The 22,162-nt window shown below is 45.5% G+C and overlaps 1 protein-coding gene across 1 annotated transcript in view; it reads left to right on the plus strand.

The window, feature by feature from the left end:
* Positions 1–22,162, plus strand: part of shroom4 (shroom family member 4) — a gene marked incomplete at its 5' end in the record, with an annotated part of 126,749 nt that overhangs the window by 97,758 nt on the left and 6,829 nt on the right. The window contains 4 exons of the mRNA XM_084165798.1: positions 9,206–9,379; positions 13,586–16,631; positions 17,259–17,332; positions 17,498–18,325. Of these exons, the coding sequence (XP_084021924.1) occupies positions 9,206–9,379; positions 13,586–16,631; positions 17,259–17,332; positions 17,498–18,325 (4,122 nt within the window). The remainder of the gene's footprint in view (positions 1–9,205; positions 9,380–13,585; positions 16,632–17,258; positions 17,333–17,497; positions 18,326–22,162) is intronic.

Consider the following 22,162-nt stretch of genomic DNA (forward strand, 5'->3'; position numbering starts at 1 on the left):
GCTGACTAAATACTTTTTTCCCCACTGTATATATGTATGTATGTATGTATGTATGTATGTATGTATGTATATGTGTGTGTATATATATATATATATATATATATATATATATATATATATATATATATATATATATATATATATATATATATATATATTTTTTTTTTTTTTTTTGCGAGGGGGAAAAAAATATGGGCGATTGGAAGTGATGCAGACAATTACATTGATGGAAGTTACAATTCAAATTGAGTATATGTAAACTAACAAATACAAATTGAGTATATGTAAACTTCTGACCCACTGGGAATGTGATGAAATAAATAAAAGCTGAAATAAATCTTTCTTTCTACTATTATTCTGACATTTCACATTCTTAAAATAAAGTGGTGATCCTAACTGACTTAAGACAGGGAAGTTTTACTAGGATTAAATGTCAGGAATTGTGAATAACTGAGTTTAAATGTATTTGGCTAAGGTGTATGTAAACTTCAGACTTCAACTGTAAGTATTCAGTCACTTTACTCAGACCTGAAAATAGCTGTGCAGCAACGCTCCCCATCCAACCTGACAGAGCTTGAGAGGATCTGCAGAGAAGAATGGGAGAAACTCCCCAAATACAGGTGTGCTAAGCTTGTAGCGTCATACCCAAGAAGACTAAAGGCTGTAATCGCTGTCAAAGGTGCTTCAACAAAGTATTGAGTAAAGGGTCTGAGTGCTTATGTAAATGTGATATTTCTGTTTTTTGTTGGTAATACATTTGCAACAAAAAAAATTTTAAACAGTTTTTGCCTTGTCATTATGGGGTATTGTGTTTAGATTGATGAGGGAAAAAAACTATGTAATTCATTTTAGAATAAGGCTGTAACCTAACAAAATGTCGAAAAAGTCAAGGGGTCTGAATATTTTCTTTTATAAGGCACTGTATATCATGTATCGCCCATAAATTTGAAAATATCGAGATGTGAGTTTTAGGCCATATCGCCTAGCCCTAATTCTGATTGGCTGGGCCTGGCTCCCAAGTTGGTGGGCCTCTGCCCTCCCGGGCCCACCCATTGCTGTGCCCCTGCCCAGTCATGTGAAATCCATAGATTAGGGCCTAATTTATTTATTTCAATTGACTGATTTCCTTATATGAACTGTAACTCAGTAAAATTGTTTAAATTGTTGAGTTTATTTTTGTTCAGTATATATTGAAACTAATTTCTCTCAAAATAATAATAATAATAATAACAGATGTGGCCTAAAAACAAGATGAAATAGACTATTGTCAAAAGAGACTAATGACCAGCATTGCATTGACAAAGAAGCGAGGAGCTTTCCAAATAGGACTTATTTCATATCATCCTACAGAGGTCCATGCAGGCCAGACATTTTGATTGCTTTACCGTATCAGAAAGAGCAGATTCCAAGTATTTCTAATTAACCTATTTTTGCACGGATGGTCTCTCTTTCAAAATGTAACGTTTTCCTAGAATAACCATTGCTCTGTGCATTCCTCGGGAGTAGGCTACTGGTGACAATCAGCAATAGCCATTTGGGGAAAATATCCATTCTATTATCTACTGTTATATTCCTACTATAAAATATGTGTTGACTGTGGTAGGGCAAGGCCTGTGATGTCTGCTAAATGAACAAGTTGATTTCATTGGCATCGCGCAGCCATAGCCTTGGCTACTAAGCACTGATAAATATAACTCAAAACATGCTAATCTGTTATTTTGCAATAAGTTTCTTTGTGTCATGTTTTTTTTTACCTTCTTAAACTAAATATGAATGGATTTATTTGTGATTGTGTGTACAGTATTAACACTAGAAAGGCAGAGAGCATCATAGACTCAAAACGAATTTAAATGTTTAATTACTCTGTCATTTTTAAAGTCATATCCCCCTCGTCCTTGACTTTTTCTAAATAAGTCTATATAACACACTATCGTTGTTAGAATGTTAATATGACAAACAGAACTGGAGTTATAACCAGTTTTAGGAGGGCATGTCATTGTTTGAATGGTTTTCCCCGGCCTGCTCTGCTCCTTCGCCGATAATTGAATGTGCCATGCCCAGTTGATAATCACTCTGATAATTGCCTCGAAACTGAACATAAACTGTAACAACTAATTTCACACATATAACAGATGAAATAAAAATGAAGTATAGTATGATGGGGGAGAATGGGTGAGTTGTGAATGAAGAACAGGGCGGGCCATTCTAATGTATTCATCTATTCTAATTATAATCTCAAAACAATGTACCCTATATCCAAGCAGTGTTATTAGTCTAATCTAGGCTTCCTTGGAGTAGGCTACACAGTGAGAGTGTGTGTAATTTACAATGGCAAGACCAAGATGAATGGATGCACATGCTGCGTTAGCGTTGCTACAAGATCTGAATCAAAACGACTCGGATGGCGGGGAAGAAATGGATCATGACATCTCTGATGATTAGTGTTCTGATTCATGCTGAACGGCTTTCCATATCTGGTAAAGGATCGAGTGTCGGATAATGTTTAGACTCAGATGGCACGGCCGTACTTGGTGAAAGGAGGAACTCGCCGCTGGCCTTGTGCAGTGTTCTACATTTTTTGGGACTTGGCTGCTATCAACACACACGTGCTGTTCAAGCAGTGCATGAACAACACCATGAGCAGGAGTCTGGCACACAGGGCTACGTGAGAGACATATGAGGGCCAAGGCAGCAAGGCAACACAACCAAATGACATTGGCACGAAGGGGAGTCCAACGAGGCCAGGCTTTCCTAGTTGAATGGATTTATTAGACTGGTGGCTATTGGTACTCCTCAAGGCCCAGTGGACAGCTAAGGTTCTCACTTACTGGTCGTGGCCAGACTGATATCCGTGCAGGGAACATTCATGTAAGCTCGCGAGATCAGGCGGCTTGCGAGGCTAGTTAGATGATTCCTCACCCTAAAAGTAGTCTATCGGCCAAGACAAACTGTAATCTATGGTTCTTTAAACAGCCACTATACATTTTAGCCACTGCTAGCTAACCATCAATGGAAGTGATAGGGACAATTGTGCAAGTAAAAAAAGTAACCTTTAAGTAACATCAAACCAAATATGTTGATTTGAGTTGATTTCACACCTACCCCACTGTGCCAAGGACCGGGTAAAACAATACCCTAACCCCCTTACCTCCCTCCTCCTCCTGACCAAACAATGGGCATTCCTGCCATTCCTAAGGCCTCTTCCTCTCTCTAACTTAACCCATCTCATCCCCCGTTCTTTCTTCCTCTCTCTGAATGTGTCTCAAATGGCACCCTATTCCCTATAAAGTGCACTACTTTTGTCCAGAGTCCTATGGGCCCTGGTCAAAAGTAGTGCACTATAAAGGTAACAGGGTGCCATTTGGGACACAGTTAGTCTAACTCAACACATCAACTCCTCTCTTCTTTAATGCGTTTCCCAGAGGAAGACAAACCATAACATTCTCTACCACTAATCAGACCCAGGGTGTGTGTGTGTGTTTTAGATGCAGGATTCTGTCACAGTTTAAATGTGCCCTGTCAGCGCTCAGCGGAGCAGACAGAAATCGTCTTTGTGTGTGTGTCTCAGTATTTGTGTTTCTGTGTTTGTTAGTGTCTCTCAGTGAGTGTTTCGGCTCTATGCCTTTGTCTCTCTCTTTGTGTGTGTATGTTTCGTCTCTTTTCGTGTCTGTGCGTTTCTCTTTTATGTGTGTGTGTCCTCTCTGCGTGTGGCCTGCTATAGTAATTACTGCAGCTGACTCCTCATGGTTTCTATTAGCTGTCCTATTAAACAGGGATTCCAATGACACATGACCCTCCACATACACGCACACGCACTCACACACACACACACTACGACACATGCCCACAAGATGTGCGTGTCTCGTGGGAAGAGGGATAGGATCTTGTCAGATGGTAAATTAAATGGTACATTTCAGGGATCTTTTTATTTCAGCTCATGAAACATGGGACCAACACTTTACATGTTGCGTTTATATTTTTGTTCCGTATATATTTTTCGAGTTTATTGGATAGATATGGTGAGGACACACAAGAAAGTAAGGAAGAGAGATGGTAGAAGGGTGTGGGCATGATTCGAACTCATGCCATTACTGGAACACTGGAATTTGCTCTGAAGGCAGAGGCTAGACCACTCGTATGTTTTATTCTCTGGAGTGACAATGGTGATATACAGGCAACTGCCAAAATATAGGAAACACCAACAGAAAGTGTCTTAATAGGCGCTGGGCAACCACGAGCTGCCAGAACAGCTTCAACTCTATTTGAGGGATGTGACACCATTCTTCCATGAGAAATCCCATAATTTGGTGTTTTGGTGATGGTAATGAAAACGTGGTCTCAGGCGCTGCTCCAGAATCTCCCAGTGTCCAATTGGGTTGAGATCTGGTGACTGAGACACACACACATACTCTTTAACCCCCTATGCTCCTTTGTGACCCCTCTTTCAAAGTCACTGAGATATCTTCTTCTAGCCATGGTAGCCAAAATAATGGGCAACTGGGCATTTTAATATATGACCCTTGCTTAATTAACTCAGGAATCACACCTGTGTGGAAGCACCTGCTTTCACTATGCTTTGTATCCCTCATTTACTTAAGTGTTTCCTTTATTTTGGCAATTACCTGTAGATCTACAAGCTAAACGTTTGTTAATATATAATAGTATGAATACAGAGATCGCCATGTTGTACTGCAGTGAAAATTCCTCTATATTGCAAAATAGGATGTGTGTATGGGGGGAGGGTTCCAAATTGAGGGGGTGGTGTTTGTCACATTGGCATTTTCAACTACATTCCTTTCTTTTTAAAAGAGATATAGAGAGTAAGTAAGTGAGATATACAGAGAGAGAGAGCGGGAGAGAGAGGGGGGAGACATACACACACACACACGGTCTCAGTAACAAACAGGGTATTGTCCTGCTGTGGACTTCACCCTTCCTGACGGAGCCCCCTGGAATGGACCTTAGTCTCCCTGCACTGATTAACTGGTGTGTGTGTGTGTGTGTGTGTGTGTGTGTGTGTGTGTGTGTGTGTGTGTGTGTGTGTGGTGGGGGACCACAAAGCAAACAAACTGCCTGATTGCAGTCTGGTACATAGAGAAACACATACGAACTGGGGATCTATAAAGCAAACAAATATGCGCTGATTGCAGTCTAAACACAAACGGAGAGAGTGAGAGGGGGAAGAAGGGGTGAGAGCGGGGAGGGAGGGAGAAGGGGGTGTTGAGGTTGTGACTATAGTTAACCCTCGTCCTTCTGAAGAAAGCACGGTATGTAAGAAATCTAAACACACACACACACAAACACGTTTGAAGATTGCAGCAAAGGTGGCCTCTGGAAATCCTCTTTAACCCCAGGTTCAGACTAATATGGTGTGTGTGTGTTTGTGCGAGTTCTCGATGGGAGTCTTCTCCCACTGTTCTGGATGTTGTTAAAGTAAATTTTCAGCAGTTCTGTATTGTTTTATTTATTTATTTTTGTACCCCTTTTTTCTCCCCAATTTCGTGATATCCAATTGGTAGTTACAGTCTTGTCCCATCGCTGCAACTCCCGTACGGACATGGGAGAGGCGAAGGTCGAGAGCCATACGTCCTCCAAAACACGACCCTGCCAAGCCACACTGCTTCTTGACACACTGCTCGCTTAACCCGGAAGCCAGCCGCACCAATGTGTCGGAGGAAACAACGTACAGCTGGCGACCGAAGTCAGCTTGCGGGTGCCTGGCCCGCCACAAGGAATCGCTAGAGCGCGAGGGGACAAGGACATCCCAGCCGGCCAAATCATCCCCTAACCCGGACGACGCTGGGCCAATTGTGCGCCGCTTCATGGATCTCCCGGTCACGGCCTGCTGTGACACAGGCTGGGATCGAACCCGAGGCTGTAGTGACGCCTCAAGCACTGTGATGCAGTGCCTTAGACCGCTGCGCCACTCGGGAGGCCTCACCAGGAGTTCTACAGATTCACTTAGAATCTACAGCCTACCCACTTCTCCCTTCTTTCTCTCCTTCTCCTCTCCTTCTCTTTTTCCCTTTCTCCTATACATACCCTGCTGAGGTCTTCTCATCTCTGTGTTGTACTATCACTACTCAGCAAAGGGCAAGAAAACACCAGTTTGGCTGGATGCCACAATAACACTCATCTCTTCCTCTCTTCCTTCTCTCTTTTTACCCCTCTATTTCTCTCTCTCTCTCTCCCTCTGTGCCCCTCTGAAATGTTCTCTCTTGTTGTTTCTGTAGTTCCAAAACTGGTCTCTTCCTTTTTCTCTCTCTCCCACTCCCCCACTCTCTTTCCCCCCTCCCTCCCCCTCTCTCCCCACTCCCCCCTCTTTCTCTCTCTCTCTCTCTCTCCACCACTCTCTCTCTCTATCTCCCTCCCCCCTGCCTTCCTCCCTCTTCTTCCCTCTCTCTCCCTCCCTCCCCCCTCTCTCTCTCTTCTAGACAGGAAGTACCTCTGCGTATTTCCCTGTGTGGAACAATAACACTGTGGAACTCTGGGTATTATTTTAACAGCGTCCCAGTCTTTATCTGCTCCGAACATAGCTTCCTCTCTGCCTCTCTTTCTGTTTCTCTCTCTCTTCCTCTCCCCCTGAGTCACTCACAGTATTCTGCCTAGAGAGAGATAGAGGGATTGAATGGGAGTGGGGGAGGGAGGGAGGATGGGGGGAAACAAAGGCAGAGAGAGAGCTATGTTTGGTCTATGTGACTGAAGCGAGGGACGGTGAGAGGAAGGGAGAGAGAGGGACGAGGGGGTAGATGAGATTTGTCGGTAGTTTTTTTTCCAGATTGGAGTCTAGGTCAGTTGAGATGGACCACAGAGAGAGAAATGACTTTGAACACATTCTGGAGGACTGTAGGGCTACTCCGAAGGATATAACTACTCCTAGAAACAGAACCAAACTCTCTTAATAGGGTTAGGGTTTGGACTGTTGAACTACTCCTAGAGACAGAACCAAACCCACCTGGCAAGGCCAGAGAACTGGAATAAGGAGGGAAGGAGACAAGAGGATTGAGAACTTAGGGGAGCTTCTTATCCCAACAGTTTTTATTGTTTGTGGTCTTGGCCTCTTTTGAACACCGCAGTGGAAATGTTAAGTTGAAGACTTGATAAACAGTACTACGTAGCCGGACCACCTTCTTTGGGCTAAGTCCATTGTCGTCTGTGTTGGATTGGAGATCTTTGGGCGTCTTTATAAGGACTGCTCTCAGACCAGTCTATGGTTGAACTAAGGTTGGGCCTGACCCTGACTGTGACCCAGTAGACACGGTTCTAGGATCAGGTGTGACTAGGGCCTCTTCTGTGTGGATCCTTTCTGGTAGGTTATAGACTGACTCGGAAACAGTTAGAAAGTATGGGGTGTTTGTTTCCTCTTATCTCCTTCTTTAGTGCCTCTCCTTTTCTCTTTTTGATCCTCTACCTTCCATTAATCTTCTCCCTTCTGTGCAGTGTGTACTGTTCTACCTTCACTCCACTTTGTGTCTTTGAACTTGTGACTGGGTGTGACTGGGTGTGTGTCTGATCTCTGTTTTTGTGTGTCTGTCTTAATGTGTCTCATTTCATTACTCGGTGTCATTATGACTCAGAGTAAATGACCTTCAATCTAGTCTCTTCAACTTGAATCTAGTTTAGGAGTCAGTATCAGTCAGCTGTTCTAGTTTCTTCTACCACGTACAGCATATCAGTTGTTTCTGTATCAGTGTTTCACGCAGTCATACATTCACAATGTTTTATGGGTCAAAGTAAACATAAACCATGGAAAATGGTTTATCTTGCAATCTGTCCATCAGTCAGAGTAAAGCATTCAGCTACTGTTCTGTAGACTGTGTTTATAAATAGAACTAAGGACGGTCTTGTCTTGTGAAGTTTATTTGATTTCCTGAATGTCAGACGGTGTCCGACACTGATTGGTTCCAGTCGCTAACTGGCTAATCAGGTTAACTGTGGCTTGGTATGTAAGGGGGCGATTTAACCTTTCCTTTGTATCTGGCTGCTTGACAAATGTAACACTAGGACTAGGTCAGTGCACACTCTGTCTGAGTACAGTAGAACTATAATACATCTCTAGATAACGTGTTTGTTTTCTTCCATTTCAATATTTTTTTTTATAACTCTCTGTTTCACTTATGTATTTCATGTCATGTTTCAGAACCGGCCCATACTGTATTTAAAGATATACTGTACTTAGAATCTGATCCATTGAACTACACTAGGAAATACATGAAGAAAAGTTATTTTGAAGTATACTGCAGAAGATAAATATGATATTTGGATATCAAATATCTCTAATTTTTGTCTTCTGCAGTATACTTCAAAATAACTTTTCTTCATGTATTTCCTAGTGTAGTTCAATGGATCAGATTCTAAGTACAGTATATCTCTAAATACAGTATGGGCCGGTTTTCCCAGACACTATATTTGCTTCTTGTGTTTTTATTTTATTTTAGCTTTGTTTTCATAGTCATCAATCATTCCAGACCCAATCTGGGCTCTTTAACAGTCCTGGGACGAAACTAATCTTAGCTCCATTGTTAGTCCTGGAATAAATGATAATAGTGTTTGTTTTATACCATCTGGGAACTTCCAAAATCTCTCTCCCTAATTCCTGAACTATACCAAGAGGAACATTTTCAGGGAACCGACAATCATTCTGACACGCACGCACGGACACAAACACATAATCGTCCTGAGAGAAATACAAAAGGAGCAATTTTAGGAACTACTCAGTTTACTTTAATGAATTGCCTTAAATCATAAACAGAAATATTCCCAAGTGTTCTGACTTCCGTCTGTGCCAGATCCGTATTCTTCCTCCATCAGGGTTCTTCCTCCTCAGACATGTTCCCGGAATATACCTGGAATTCCGTGTTTTAGTTTGTTTTCACCATCAGTGGAAATTCTCTCCTGAGAGGAAAACGTTTTCGAGTTATTCCAGGAGGTTATTCCCGGTGCGTTATTCCGAAGTTATTAATAGCTTCAGAATAATAGGCCATTTATGAGCAGGAATCTCCCGGGAACTCACCGAAGTTCCAGGCTCCTACCTGGCATATATACACACACACACAGGCACACACTCACTGTCTGCTTATCGTACTTCCTTTAGGGTGTACACGGATTCCTTTTGGGTGAACCGACAAATCACATTACCCCTTATGTAGCTACTGTAGTTACATTCTCCCTCACCTGTATGTGTGTGTTCTCGCTCTCTCTCCAGACGCAGTGTGCCTGTGATCAGGCCTCACTCGTGGCACCTGACCAAGCTGTCATCAACGGAGTCTCCCCACAGTTCTACCCCCGTCCCCCCTCCTCCCCTCCCTGCCCCCCCCTCTGCCATGCAGCTCTATCCTGGGCCCTACACACTACCCTGGCACTCTACAGCAGACAACAGGTAACATACACACAGATGCGTATATACACACGCATACACACACAAACACACACACTGGGCCCATACACTACCCTGGCACAGCAGACAGCAGGTAATGGTAATTTATATTGGGAAGATGCGGGACGACTAATTACCCTGGCTTATATGTGAATTAGATTTTAGAGCAGTCTGTCCCATTCTATCCGATTCCTCCGGAGAATCTTGTCTCCCAACCTGCTGTCAAGCTACGTTTGCGCGCGCCACGTTTGTGTGAGTATCTGATAATCATAATACTGAGTGAATCGTGAATAATGGGTCCCCTGTAGCTCAGTTGGTAGAGCATGGCGCTTGCAACGCCAGGGTTGTGGGTTCGTTTCCCACGGGGGGCCAGTATGAAAATGTATGCACTCACTAACTGTAAGTCGCTCTGGATAAGAGCGTCTGCTAAATGACTAAAAATGTAAAATGTAAATAATGATGAGTTAGAAAGTTACAGAGGGTAAAACATCGTACCCCCAAGACATGCTAACCTCCCCTTTTGGTGATGGTGAGAGGTTAGCATGTCTTGGGGGTATGATCTTTGACCCAATGTAACTTAAATCACTCATCATTATTCACGATTCATTCAAGATTATCCGTAATAATAGTAGCATCCACATTAATGTAGAAGGGCTTAGAAACATATTATATTCTTATTTACAATAAAAGTGAGTCCAAAATCACACAATACATTATTTACCATTCATTTCTATTGGGCACATAATAATCTGAAACACAACCAAAACAAACTGCAAATGCATCCAACAAGTTTGTAGTCACAAGCTTGATTATAGACATTGTGTGCTAGGAATATGGGACCAGATACTCAACTTTTGACTACTTTATTTATAAGAATCTTTAGGGATGTCAATAATTTTGACCCCTACCTTTTTGAGAAAAATTATTATTACTTGTTAAACCAAATCTCTTTCTCTGAGCAATTGTGTTAGTATAAAATGATATAATTTTCAAAACAAATTGAGCATACAATATAACTCAGTATTTGAATTATTTATTTTATACAGTCATTATTGCTCATCTTTATTTTTTATATATTTAACCTTTATTAACTAGGCAAGTCAGTTAAGAACAAATTCTTATTTACAATGACGGCCTACCCCGGCCAGACCCGGACAAAGCTCAGCCAATTGTGCGCCGCCCTATGGGACTCCCAATCACGGCCGGTTGTGATACAGCCTGGAATCGAACCAGGGTCTGTAGTGACGCCTCTAGCTCTGAGATGCATTGCCTTAGACCGCTGCGCCACTTGTGAGCAAGGGTGTTTATCAAGAGTGTCAATAATTTCGGACCCCTGTGTGTGTGCGCGTGCATGTGTGTGTGTATCTGAGCTGTGTGTGTGCGTATCTGAGCTGTGAGTGTTTTTGTTTGAGGCTGGGTACACAGTCTTGTGGGAGTGTATTGTTGGGCAGACCAGACCAGGGGAATTTTGTCCCTGTCTGGTCTGTGGTCCTCTGTTGCTCAGCTGGTAGAGCACGGCGCTTGTAACGCCAAGGTAGTGGGTTCGATCCCCGGGACCACCCATACACAAAAAATAATTATAATGTATGCACGCATGACTGTAAGTCGCTTTGGATAAAAGCGTCTGCTAAATGGCATATTATTATTATTATTATTATTATTTCCAAAGACTAGCAATCACACACACACACACAAACGCACGCACACACACACAGAGCAGACCAGGGGAATTTTGACCTGTGACGTGTTTCCAAAGACTAACAATCATCAGGAAGCTTAGTGACCTCATCATGTTCTAAAGTCAATAGCATCACGGAGGATAACGTGTATTTTCAGACAGGCATCGATTCAGACATTCCTCATTGGCTGATCACCCAATGGTAGGACCCCAAAACTATCAAAATGGCTTTTCACACTACTGAACCAAACCGGGCCGAGCCAAAGTTGCTGGAATAACATTTGAGCCAGCACAGTTTAGTTTGGGTCAGGTACCATAGTATAAAAAGGGTATACGTCTTGCTTTCCAAATAGTACCCCATTCCCGCATACTGCACTGCTTTTAGCCTGAGTGAATAATGTAATTTTGGATTGACCCTAAATCTGTGAGGAAGGACCAAAAGCACCAATGATTTCAACAACAAAGAAAATCTATATAAGAGTTAAGAAAAAACACAATGAATTGGTTGAGAGAAAATAGTTTAAAGGAGATTTTAGTTGATTAAAGTCAACACAAATAAGTACATTGAAATGTTTCCAAAGCATATACATACTGTATACTAAACAAAAATATAAAGCAACATGTAAAGTGTTGGTCCCATGTTTCATGAGCTGAAATAAAAGATCCCAGAAATGTTCCATTCTCACAAAAATATTATTTCTCTCAAATGTTGGGCACAAATTTGTTTACATCCCTGTTAGTGAGCATTTCTCCTTTGCCAAGATAATCAATCTACCTGACAGGTGTGGCATATCAAGAAGCTGATTAAACAGCATGATCATTACACAGGTGCACCTTGTGCTGGGGACAATAAAAGGCCACTCTAAAATGTGCAGTTTTATAACACAACACAATGAGGGAGCGTGCAATTGGTATGCTGACTGCATGAATGTCCACCAGAGCTGTTGCCAGATAATTGAGTGTTCATTTCTCTACCATAAGCCACCTCCAACGTCGTTGGCAGTACGTCCAACCGGCCTCACAACCGCAGACCACGTGTAACCACGCCAGCCCAGGACCGCGATTGTCTGAGACCAGCCACCCGGACAGCTGATGAAACTGAGCAGTATATCTGTCTGTAATTAAAGCCCTTTTGTGGGGAAAAACTCTGATTGGCTGGGCCTGGCTTCCCAGTGGGTGGGCCTATGCCCTCCCAGGCCCACCAATGGCTGTGTCCCTGCCCAGTTATGCGAAATTCATACATTTGATCCTAATTAATTAATTTCAATTGACTGATTTCCTTATATGAACTGTAACTCAGTAAAATCGTAGAAATTGTTGCATGTTGCGTTTATATTTTTGTTCAGTATAGTAATATAACTATGCTTTATGTGAAAGGTGTGTGTTTGTGCCTGTGTGCATTACTGACTCTAGCCAATAACAACAGGAAATAGATTCCTTGATATGTTCAGTACATTAGAATGTCCTCAGTTAGCTGTGCTGTGTGTCACTGTAGCGTACACACACAGAGACACACACACATGCACGCAGTGGTTCCCCTTTGATAACTATCAATGGTATAATTCACTACAATTACCCCTAATAGTTTTAACAGGCTTAGATAGGCCAGTGTTTATGTATCACACACACACTAATGGCTTTGACTGGCGTAGATAGGCTTGAGTTTACGTAAAGCTGTAGTCTCTTTGTGCTTCAATTCCCACAGTTATGCAGGCCTGTCATCGCCTTTATTGCCACATACACAAAACACTCACACACACACACACACACACACAATGCAATGTCTGAGACATATTCTCTCTGCATAACAGGACAATGGCATGTGACTCCCAGAACATGTGGACAAAGAGAGGAAGACAGTTAATAAACAGAATGCGAGTGTGTGTGTGTGTGTGTCTGTGTGTGTGTGACTTCCTTTGGGATGTACCGTCAAAAGTTCCAGAAACGTTACACAACCCCTTATATAGCTAATCAAGACCTCAAACAAAGGCTGACAGTCAGGCTCGAGTCCGACTAGATGACACTGTGTCTGTGTCCACTCTAATTCACCATAGAGTTGTTATTCCTGTCATGTTCCTTATCATCCCCGGATGGAACATTCGGGAGGGAGGGGATGTCATTTCCTCTTGTTACGCCATCATTTCCTGTCGCCCTCTCTACCCACGATGCAGCAGTAATCCCTGACTGCTTAAAGAAGCTACCGTTCAAATCTGCTATTTTTTTCTTTCCTCCTTAATAATCCTTCAGAAACACATGGTCGAGGTAGATCTACCAATAGGAATACTGTAAGGCAGATTAAATCAAGTAGTATATCCTACGCTTCTCTTACTTTACCATTTAGACTAGTGCAACTATAGAAGAGATTCAGCTTCAGTAGGCCTACTTCTTAAGATATAAATAATGTAGCATCTGGTATATGTAGGGTAAAGGACCAAAATATGACTAGTATTGATGATAATGCTATTTACTTAACAGAAATTAGTAATCACTCATTATTACATCTCCCCCACCCTCTCTCCTCCTCTTTACAGTGATCTGTCTATCCAGTGGAACCAGCTCTCCAGACACTACTCCACAGACAGAAGCAGTTCCCTAGGTAGCATGGACAGCCTGGACCCTCCTAGCAGCCAAGTGTACTACGATTCCCATAATTCCCCAGTGGACCCGGCCATCTTCAACAATAAGAGAGACTACGATTCCCACAATTCACCAGTGGACCCCGCTACATTGAACAATAAAAGAGACTCGGCCTATAGCTCTTTCTCAGCTAGTTCTAATATGTCAGACTATACTGTCTCACTAAGGCCCGGTGAGGCCTGTTCTATGGAGAATATCCTCCATAGCCTTGGGCCAAGGGGACCTGCCTGCCGGGTTTATGCCTGTGGCAATGCACCATCCCTGGGGAGGGAGTCAGGCGAGGCCCAGGATGAGACCGGTATCTCAGCCCTACTACTAAAGTCGAGATCGCTGACCAGGCCAAGAGTGAGGCAACCGGAAGCGAAGGAGAGACCATCTTCGTACTGTTTTGAGGAGGAGAGGAGAGAGGGGAGAGGGGAGAGGGGTGGAGGAGGAGGCGAGAGGGGGGCTTCAAGCCCCCCCCAGCCCCCAACCAGGAAGGACAGTTTCAGGGCCACGAGGGGTCGCTTGGGGATCACAGATGTCAAAGATCAACGATGCATCTCTGCCCCAGTCGGAATTCCCAGCCTCTTCCGTTGCCATGCCGAGGACGATGACGACGATCCTCATAACGTTCCGGTTGTTCCCAGCAGGAATGGCTATCCTGCTCCTTGCAAGACGTCAAAGGCAGAGGGAGACATGGGAAATGGGAAAAGGAATAGGGTTGGGAATTTTAAAGGAGATTCCTTGGAGCAATACTACACCCTCATCTCCAAAAAAAAAGATTCCCTTATGAATAAGAACTCAGAGATCCAGGAGATCTACCCAGACTCCCTCCACCTCCCTGCCCCAGAGAGAAGCTCCCCTTTCTCCATCCCCAGCTCCAGCTCCCTACCTCCAGACAGCTCCATAGATCCAGACCCCACAGGTGAGGCCAACCACATCCTCCCCCAGAACAAGCACTGCTCGTCGGGTCTTTACAGACACAGCGCCCCTGAGAAACTCTTATCGCAGCTACGTCATCTAGAGTTTTCCAGTGACCCCTCGGAACCTTCGGACCATAGCTCTGTCTCCCCCTCCAGCTCCCAGTGGTCTCACTCCCCCCTCAACCCCCCCAGGGAGGACCTAGGAGGGGATATAGGGAGTCACGATGCCCAACTCCTCCTCCAGCAGAACCAGGGGAAGTGGGAAGGAGGGAGTCGATGCTCTACCCCAGGATCGGTGGACATTGATGGGATTGGGGAGGCAGGAGAGGTGAGTGTGGTGGTTGGGGAGAGTATGGAGGTGGTGGCTGCTGCTGGTACTCTCCTCTTCCCCATCCAGGTCCAACACCCCTGTGGTAGGCCGGTGAGTGTTCCAGGGTCAGGGGAGCCCTCTGGAGGTTGTACACAGGGAGAGGTGAGCTCTGAGCGGGTATGGGAGACAGACTTTGGGCCTCTCAGTGCTGCAGCCAGTGTGGACAGCCTACTGGAGGGAAATCGTAGAGGAGGAGGAGGAGGAGGAGGAAGAAGGGATGATAATGAAGGAGAGGTGCTGATGAAGAAACCCAGGAGTCACCGTTCGTCCCGGGCACGCCGACGCAGCGAACGCTTCGCCACGAACCTCCGAAACGAGATACAGCACAAGAAGGCCCAGCTGTCCAAGAGCAAAGGCCCAGGAGGGTTGCTCTACAGCGGGGAGACGGTTGAGGAAGAAGAAGGTCCAGACCTGGAAGTTCAGGACCTCCAGAGGGAAAAGATTGAGGACCTCGATCCGCCTGCCAAGGAGAGCAGCTCCCAAGGCGTGTGCACCTGTTCCGACGTCAGCCTTTCAGCTCCAGCTCCTGGAGGTCTGAACAGACTATCCTCTTCTTCCACCCCCCAGCTCCACCAGCCTTCCCCAGCCCCAGTTTCAGCTCTACAACCCCCCAGGGATGAAGACCCTGAACCACTAGAGAACCAAGACCAAGCTACAGACCCATTTAAGACACCCCAGAGGTCCGACCCAACCATTCCCTGCTGGGGTATGGGTATCCAGGTCGTGGAGGAGCTAGCACCAGCCGGTAAGGCCCGCCGATGGAGATGGACACCCGAACACAAACTCCAACCAGAAATCGACACTGACCGACGGGGGGAGAAGGTCGGCGTGGCCTTGGGGGTGTCAGGACGAGGGAGGGCATCCTCCACCTCCTCTGCCTCCTCTTCTTCTTCCACCACTTGTTCTTCCCGTGCTGTGGAGTCTGATATTCTACCTTTCGCGGACCGCTGTAAGTTCTTTGAGGAGACTAGCAGGAGTATATTGGTGTCGAATTTGCCAGGTTTGACGAGTCGAAGGCAGAGGCCAGATAGACACGAGAGGCAGCCTCATCCGTCGATACTGGAGAACCAAGGAGGGGGCTATGGACAGGCACAAGCCCAGAGGAGGTACTCCTACCATGGGGGATTCCAGCGAGAAAGTCCCCTGTCGATTAGTACCATGGAGGCCCGGAGACAATCGGTTAGTGGGAACAGGGAGAAAGAAAAGGAGAGGGAGAGAGAGAAGGAGAGGGAGAGGGAAAGAGAGAGGGAGATGGAAAGGGAGGAGAGAGCGAGAGAGAGGCAGAGGGAAAGGGAGGAGAGGGCGAGAGAGAGGGCGAGGTTGTTGGAGAGGGAGGAAATGGTGAGGGAAAGAGAAGAGAGGGCCAGAGAGAAGGAGATGGAAAAAGAGGGGAGAAGGGAGGAAGAGAGACAAAGAGAGGAAAGGGCAAGGCTGAGAGAGATGGAGATGGAGAGAGAAAGGGAGATAAAGTCACTCAGTTCAGCTCAGGATCTCTATGCCAGTCAAACCCAACCCCATGCCTACCCCCAGCCCCACTCCTACTCCCATCCCCAAGTCCAGATCGAGGCCCCTCGTTCAGCCTTCCACCCGGTCAACACCGCTCTCCTCCAGGACAACCAGGCTCTTCACCAGGGTTATCCACCACGGAGCTACACACCAACAGAGGCAAGTATAGGTTACTGTTACACAAGACATAGACACACTCACACACACCTACACACACACATGCACGGGTTGATTTCATATTAAGGCCGTTGGTTCAACGCCAAAGTTTTATACAGTATCTGGAGATGTCCAACAGTATTTAATGGGTCCAGATGTGAATGAGGATGTAGTATATTGAAGCTTGCTTGGCCTTGCCTAAAGCACCCTAAGGAAGGAGGATGGTTGGCCAATACAAGAGGATATAAAGACACACACACACACACTACGTTTTTTTATCAACCGATTCCAGTCTTTGAGATGGGAACTGAATCTACATGCATTTTATTATTAATATCTTGTCACTCAGTTAGCTGTCTGTCCTCCAAATAGAATTTTGGAAAAGGTTTCATATTCTACACATTCAAAGGTTCTAAAAGGGTTCTATTGTTCTAATAGTTCCTCCTCTTTGTTCCAGAAGCTTAAATTACTGACCTTATCATCACTTATATAACTTTTTTAAATAGGTAATGAGCGTTAGTGTCAACAAGCATTATTCTTTAAAACAGATCCTTGGGTGAGCAAGCGACATTCTTACTTCTCTCCGTGTGTGTGTGTTCAGTTGAATAACTTGGCCGATGTGTTCCACAGGCGTATCCTGCTGCGTCTCGACCGTTACCACGGGAACAGACACAGATCAACAGGAAGTTCAGCCTGACCCAGACGTATGTCACTTCCTGTCCACATCCTGCCTCTACACTCTACACTCACTTTAAGAGAAATAAATAAAAAAATAGACCAAGAAAAAAAGAATGGGTCCCAGTAGACTTCCTCTTTGGCCTGATTGCTGTCTCTCTTGCTCTACCCCCCCTTCTCTCTCCCTCCCTCAGGGACTACCCGCGGTACAGACGTGATTCCTCCACCAGGCCACCAGATTGTGCTATAACAGTAACACCTAACTACCACCACCAGCAAGTCTCCCAAAGTGGAAGTTGTTGGAGTGGCCGGCTGTCTGCCTGTAGTATGGACGAGGAGGACCATCACCAGACGTCTATGGTGGTTAACCCCACATCATCATCATATTCATCTTCATCACTACTACGAAGCAGGGCTATGTCCGAGAATGATCTACACTTTGACTCCACCTACCGCCGTGCTTCACCCTCGGTTGCTATGGGGACACCACTGTCCGAGCTGGAGGAGGGAGGCGGGGTCGAAGGAGGAAGAGTGGGAGTGGGAGGACTTAGGGGAGTGGCTAACAAAAATAAGACTCTACCCCCTCCGAGGCCACCTCCCCCCAAATGGGAGCAGTTCCACCACAGGAGAGCCTCCCACCACACCCTCTTTGCCCCTCCTCTCTTCTCCACCTCTGCTTCTTCATCCGTCCATCCGTCAGTAAACCCCACCCCCCCTCCTCTCCCTCTCACTCCACCAGAGGGTCCCACCTCTCACCCCTCTCACCCTTCATCTCACCACTGTCACCCTGAAAAGAGCGAAATGACGCGTCAGCGCTCCTACAGCCTTCCGCCCCAGAGGGAGGAGCTAGAGGGGTGCCAGCGCTGCAGCAGAAGCCAAGTCCAGGAATGGCCCTTTTCCCAGGATCCACCTAGTCCAGGGTTCACAAGCAGGGCCTTCCGGCCGGTGGCCCCGCCCCAAAGAGAGAAAGACACTCCCTCTCACTACAACGAGACACTGCCGCCATCAGAGAACTGTGTCAGGTGAGATGAGACTTAGAGGCACGACACACAAGTGTGTCAGCACTTATATTACTCACTACTCTACAGAGTGTCTATACAGTGCATTCGGAAAGTATTCAGACCCCTTGACTTTTTCTACATTTTGTTACGTTACAGCCTTATTCTAAAAATGATTATTTTTTTCTGTCCTCATCAATCTACACACAATACCCTATAATGACAAAACGAAAACAGCTTTTTAGAAATGTTTGCAAATGTATTACAAATACAAACCTTATTTACATAAGTATTCAGACCTTTTGCTTTGAGACTCAAAATTGAGCTAATGTGCATCCTGTTTCCATTGATCATCCTTGATGTTTCTACAACTTGATTGGAGTCCACCTGTGGTAAATTCAATTGACTGGACATGATTTGGAAAGGCACACACCTGTCTATATAAGGTCCCACAGTTGACAGTGCATGTCAGAGCAAAAATCAAGCCATGAGGTCGAAGGAATTTTCCGTAAAGCTCAGAGACAGGATTGTGTCGAGGCACCGATCTGGGGAAGGTTACCAAAAAAATTATACAGCATTGAAGGTCCCCAAGAACACAGTAGCCTCCATTATTCTTAAATGGAAGAAGTTTGGAACCACCAAGACTCTTCCTAGAGCTGGCCGCCTGGCCAAACTGAGCAATCGGGGGAGAAGTGCCTTGGTCAAGGAGGTGACCAAGAACCCAATGGTCACTCTGACAGACCTCCAGAGTTCCTCTGTGGAGATGGGAAAACCTTCCAGAAGGACAACCATCTCTGCAGCACTCCACCAATCAGGCCTTTATGGTAGAGTGGCCAGACGGAAGCCACTCCTCAGTAAAAGGCACATGACAGCCCGCTTGGAGTTTGCCAAAAGGCACCTAAAGACTCTCAGACCAGGAGTGGCTTCGGGACAAGTCTCTGAATGTCGTTGAGTGGCCCAGCCAGAGCCCGGACTTGAACCCGATCGAACATCTCTGGAGAGACCTGAAAATCAAATCAAATCAAATTGTATTTGCCACATGCGCCGAATACAACAGGTGTAGACATTACGGTGAAATGCTTACTTACAGCCCTTAACCAACAGTGCAGAGTCAATGTGCGGAGGCACCGGCTAGTTCAGGTAGTTGAGGTAATATGTACATGGGTAGAGTTAAAGTGACTATGCATGAATAATTAACAGAGTAGCAGCAGCGTAAAAAGATGGAGTGGGGGTGCAAATAGTCCAGGTAGCCATGATTAGCTGTTCAAGAGTCTTATGGCTTGGGGGTAGAAGCTATTGAGAAGCCTTTTGGACCTAAACTTGGTGCTCCGGTACCGCTTGCCATGCGGTAGCAGAGAGAACAGTCTATGACTAGGGTGACTGGAGTCTGACAATTTTAAAGGCCTTCCTCTGACACCGCCTGGTATAGAGCTCCTGGATGGCAGGAAGCTTGGCCCCAGTGATATACTGGGCCTTACGCACTACCCTCTGTAGTGCCTTGTGGTCGGAGGCCGAGCAGTTGCCATACCAGGAGGTGATGTAACCAGTCAGGATGCTCTCGATGGTGCAGCTGTAAAACTTTTTGAATATCTGAGGACCCATGGCAAATCTTTTCAGTCTCCTGAGGGGGAATAGGCTTTGTCGTGCCCTCTTCACGACTGTCTTGGTGTGTTTGGACCATGATAGTTCGTTGGTGATGTGGACACCAAGGAACTTGAAGCTCTCAACCTGTTCCACTACAGCCCTGTCGATGAGAATGGGGGCGTGCTCAGTCCTCTTTTTTTTCCTGTAGTCCACAATCATCTCCTTTGTCTTGGTCACGTTGAGGGAAAGGTTGTTATCCTGACACCACACGGCCAGGTCTCTGACCTCCTCCCTATAGGCTGTCTCATTGTTTTCGGTGATCAGGCCTACCACTGTTGTGTCGTCGGCAAACTTAATGATGGTGTTGGAGTCATGCCAGGCCATGCAGTCATGGGTGAACAGGGAGTACAAGAGGGGACTGAGCACGCACCCCTGAGGGGCCCCGTGTTGAGGATCAGTGTGGAAGATGTGTTGTTACCTACCCTTACCACCTGGGGGCGGCCCAGTCCAGGATCCAGTTGCAGAGGGAGGTGTTTAGTCCCAGGATTCTTAGCTTAGTGATGAGCTTTGAGGGCACTATGGTGTTGAACGCTGAGCTGTAGTCAATCAATAGCATTCTCACGTAGGTGTTCCTCTTGTCCAGGTGGGAAAGTGCAGTGTGGAGTGCAATAGAGATTGCATCATCTGTGGATCTGTTGGGGCGGTATGCAAATTGAAGTGGGTCTAGGGTTTCTGGGATAATGGTGTTGATGTGAGCCATGACCAGCCTTTCAAAGCACTTCATGGCTACAGATGTCAGTGCTGCGGGTCGGTAGTCATTTAGGCAGTTTATCTTAGTGTCCTTGGGCACGGGGACTATGGTGGTCTGCTTGAAACATGTTGGTATTACAGACTCAGTCAGGGACATGTTGAAAATGTTGGTGAAGACACTTGTCAGTTGGTCAGCACATGCTCGGAGTACACGTCCTGGTAATCCGTCTGGCCCTGCAGCCTTGTGAATGTTGACCTGCTTAAAAGTCTTACTCACATCGGCTACGGAGAGCGTGATCACATAGTCATCCGGAACAGCTGGTGCTCTCACGCATGCTTCAGTGTTGCTTGCCTCGAAGCGAGCATAGAAGTGGTTTAGCTCGTCTGGTAAGCTTGTGTCACTGGGCAGCTCGCGGCTGTGCTTCCCTTTGTAGTCTGTAATAGTTTTCAAGCCCTGTCACATCCGACGAGCGTCAGAGCCGGTGTAGTACGATTAAATCTTAGTCCTGTATTGACTCTTTGCCTGTTTGATGGTTCGTCGGAGGGCATAGCGGGATTTCTTATAAGCGTCCGGGTTAGAGTCCCGCTCCTTGAAAGTGGCAGCTCTACCCTTTAGCTCAGTGCGGATGTTGCCTGTAATCCATGGCTTCTGGTTGGGGTATGTACGTACGGTCACTGTGGGGGGGACGTCATCGATTCACTGAAAATAGCTGTGCAGCGACGCTCCCCATCCAACCTGACAGAGCTTGAGAGGATCTGCAGAGAAGAATGGGAGAAACTCCGCAAATACAGGTGTGCCCAGCTTGTAGCGTCATACCCAAGAAGACTCAAGGCTGTAATCGCTGCCAAAGGTGCTTCAACAAAGGACTGAGTAAAGGGTCTGAATACTTATGTAAATGTCATATTTCCGTTTTGTATTTTTTATAAATTTGCAAACATTCTAAAAACCTGTTTTTGCTTTGTCATTATGGGGTATTGTGTGTAGATTGATGAGGAGGAAAAAAAAACAATTTAATAAATTTTAGAATAAGGCTGTAATGTAACAAAATGTCAAGGGTTCTGAATACTTTCCGAATGCACTGTATTCTGCATGTGAAACACTATGGGGTCAGAGCCATTTATACATCTTATTATATTATTATTAATAAAGCGGAGACAATTCAGAAGGGAAACCCGAGTCTTGTGGCATCAGCTGATTGCATCAGCGGACATTGTACCAATTGGATTCACACTACTTACAAGCGGTCTATTTAAGTTGACCAATTCTACACATGCTTCCTCAATGCTGGATATCATTTGCTGGTGTCTCTTGCTGCCGTTGCGTCTGTAACTAGCTATTACTTGCTATGCTTGCTGTTTCTGATATCCCACCACCACCCCAGCATCCACCTGTCTGGGTTATGTGTCTCTTCCTTCAGGGGATTTGATATAGCATATCGTGCTCACTGCCTAAAGTTATATTATCATCTTCATATGACGCTTCGCTCTGGCAGTGAGCTACCCTGAAGGAGCAGAGTCAAGACTATG

The sequence above is a fragment of the Coregonus lavaretus genome (assembly GCF_964263955.1).
Source record: "Coregonus lavaretus genome assembly, chromosome: 7".
Classification (NCBI taxonomy): Eukaryota; Metazoa; Chordata; class Actinopteri; order Salmoniformes; family Salmonidae; genus Coregonus; species Coregonus lavaretus.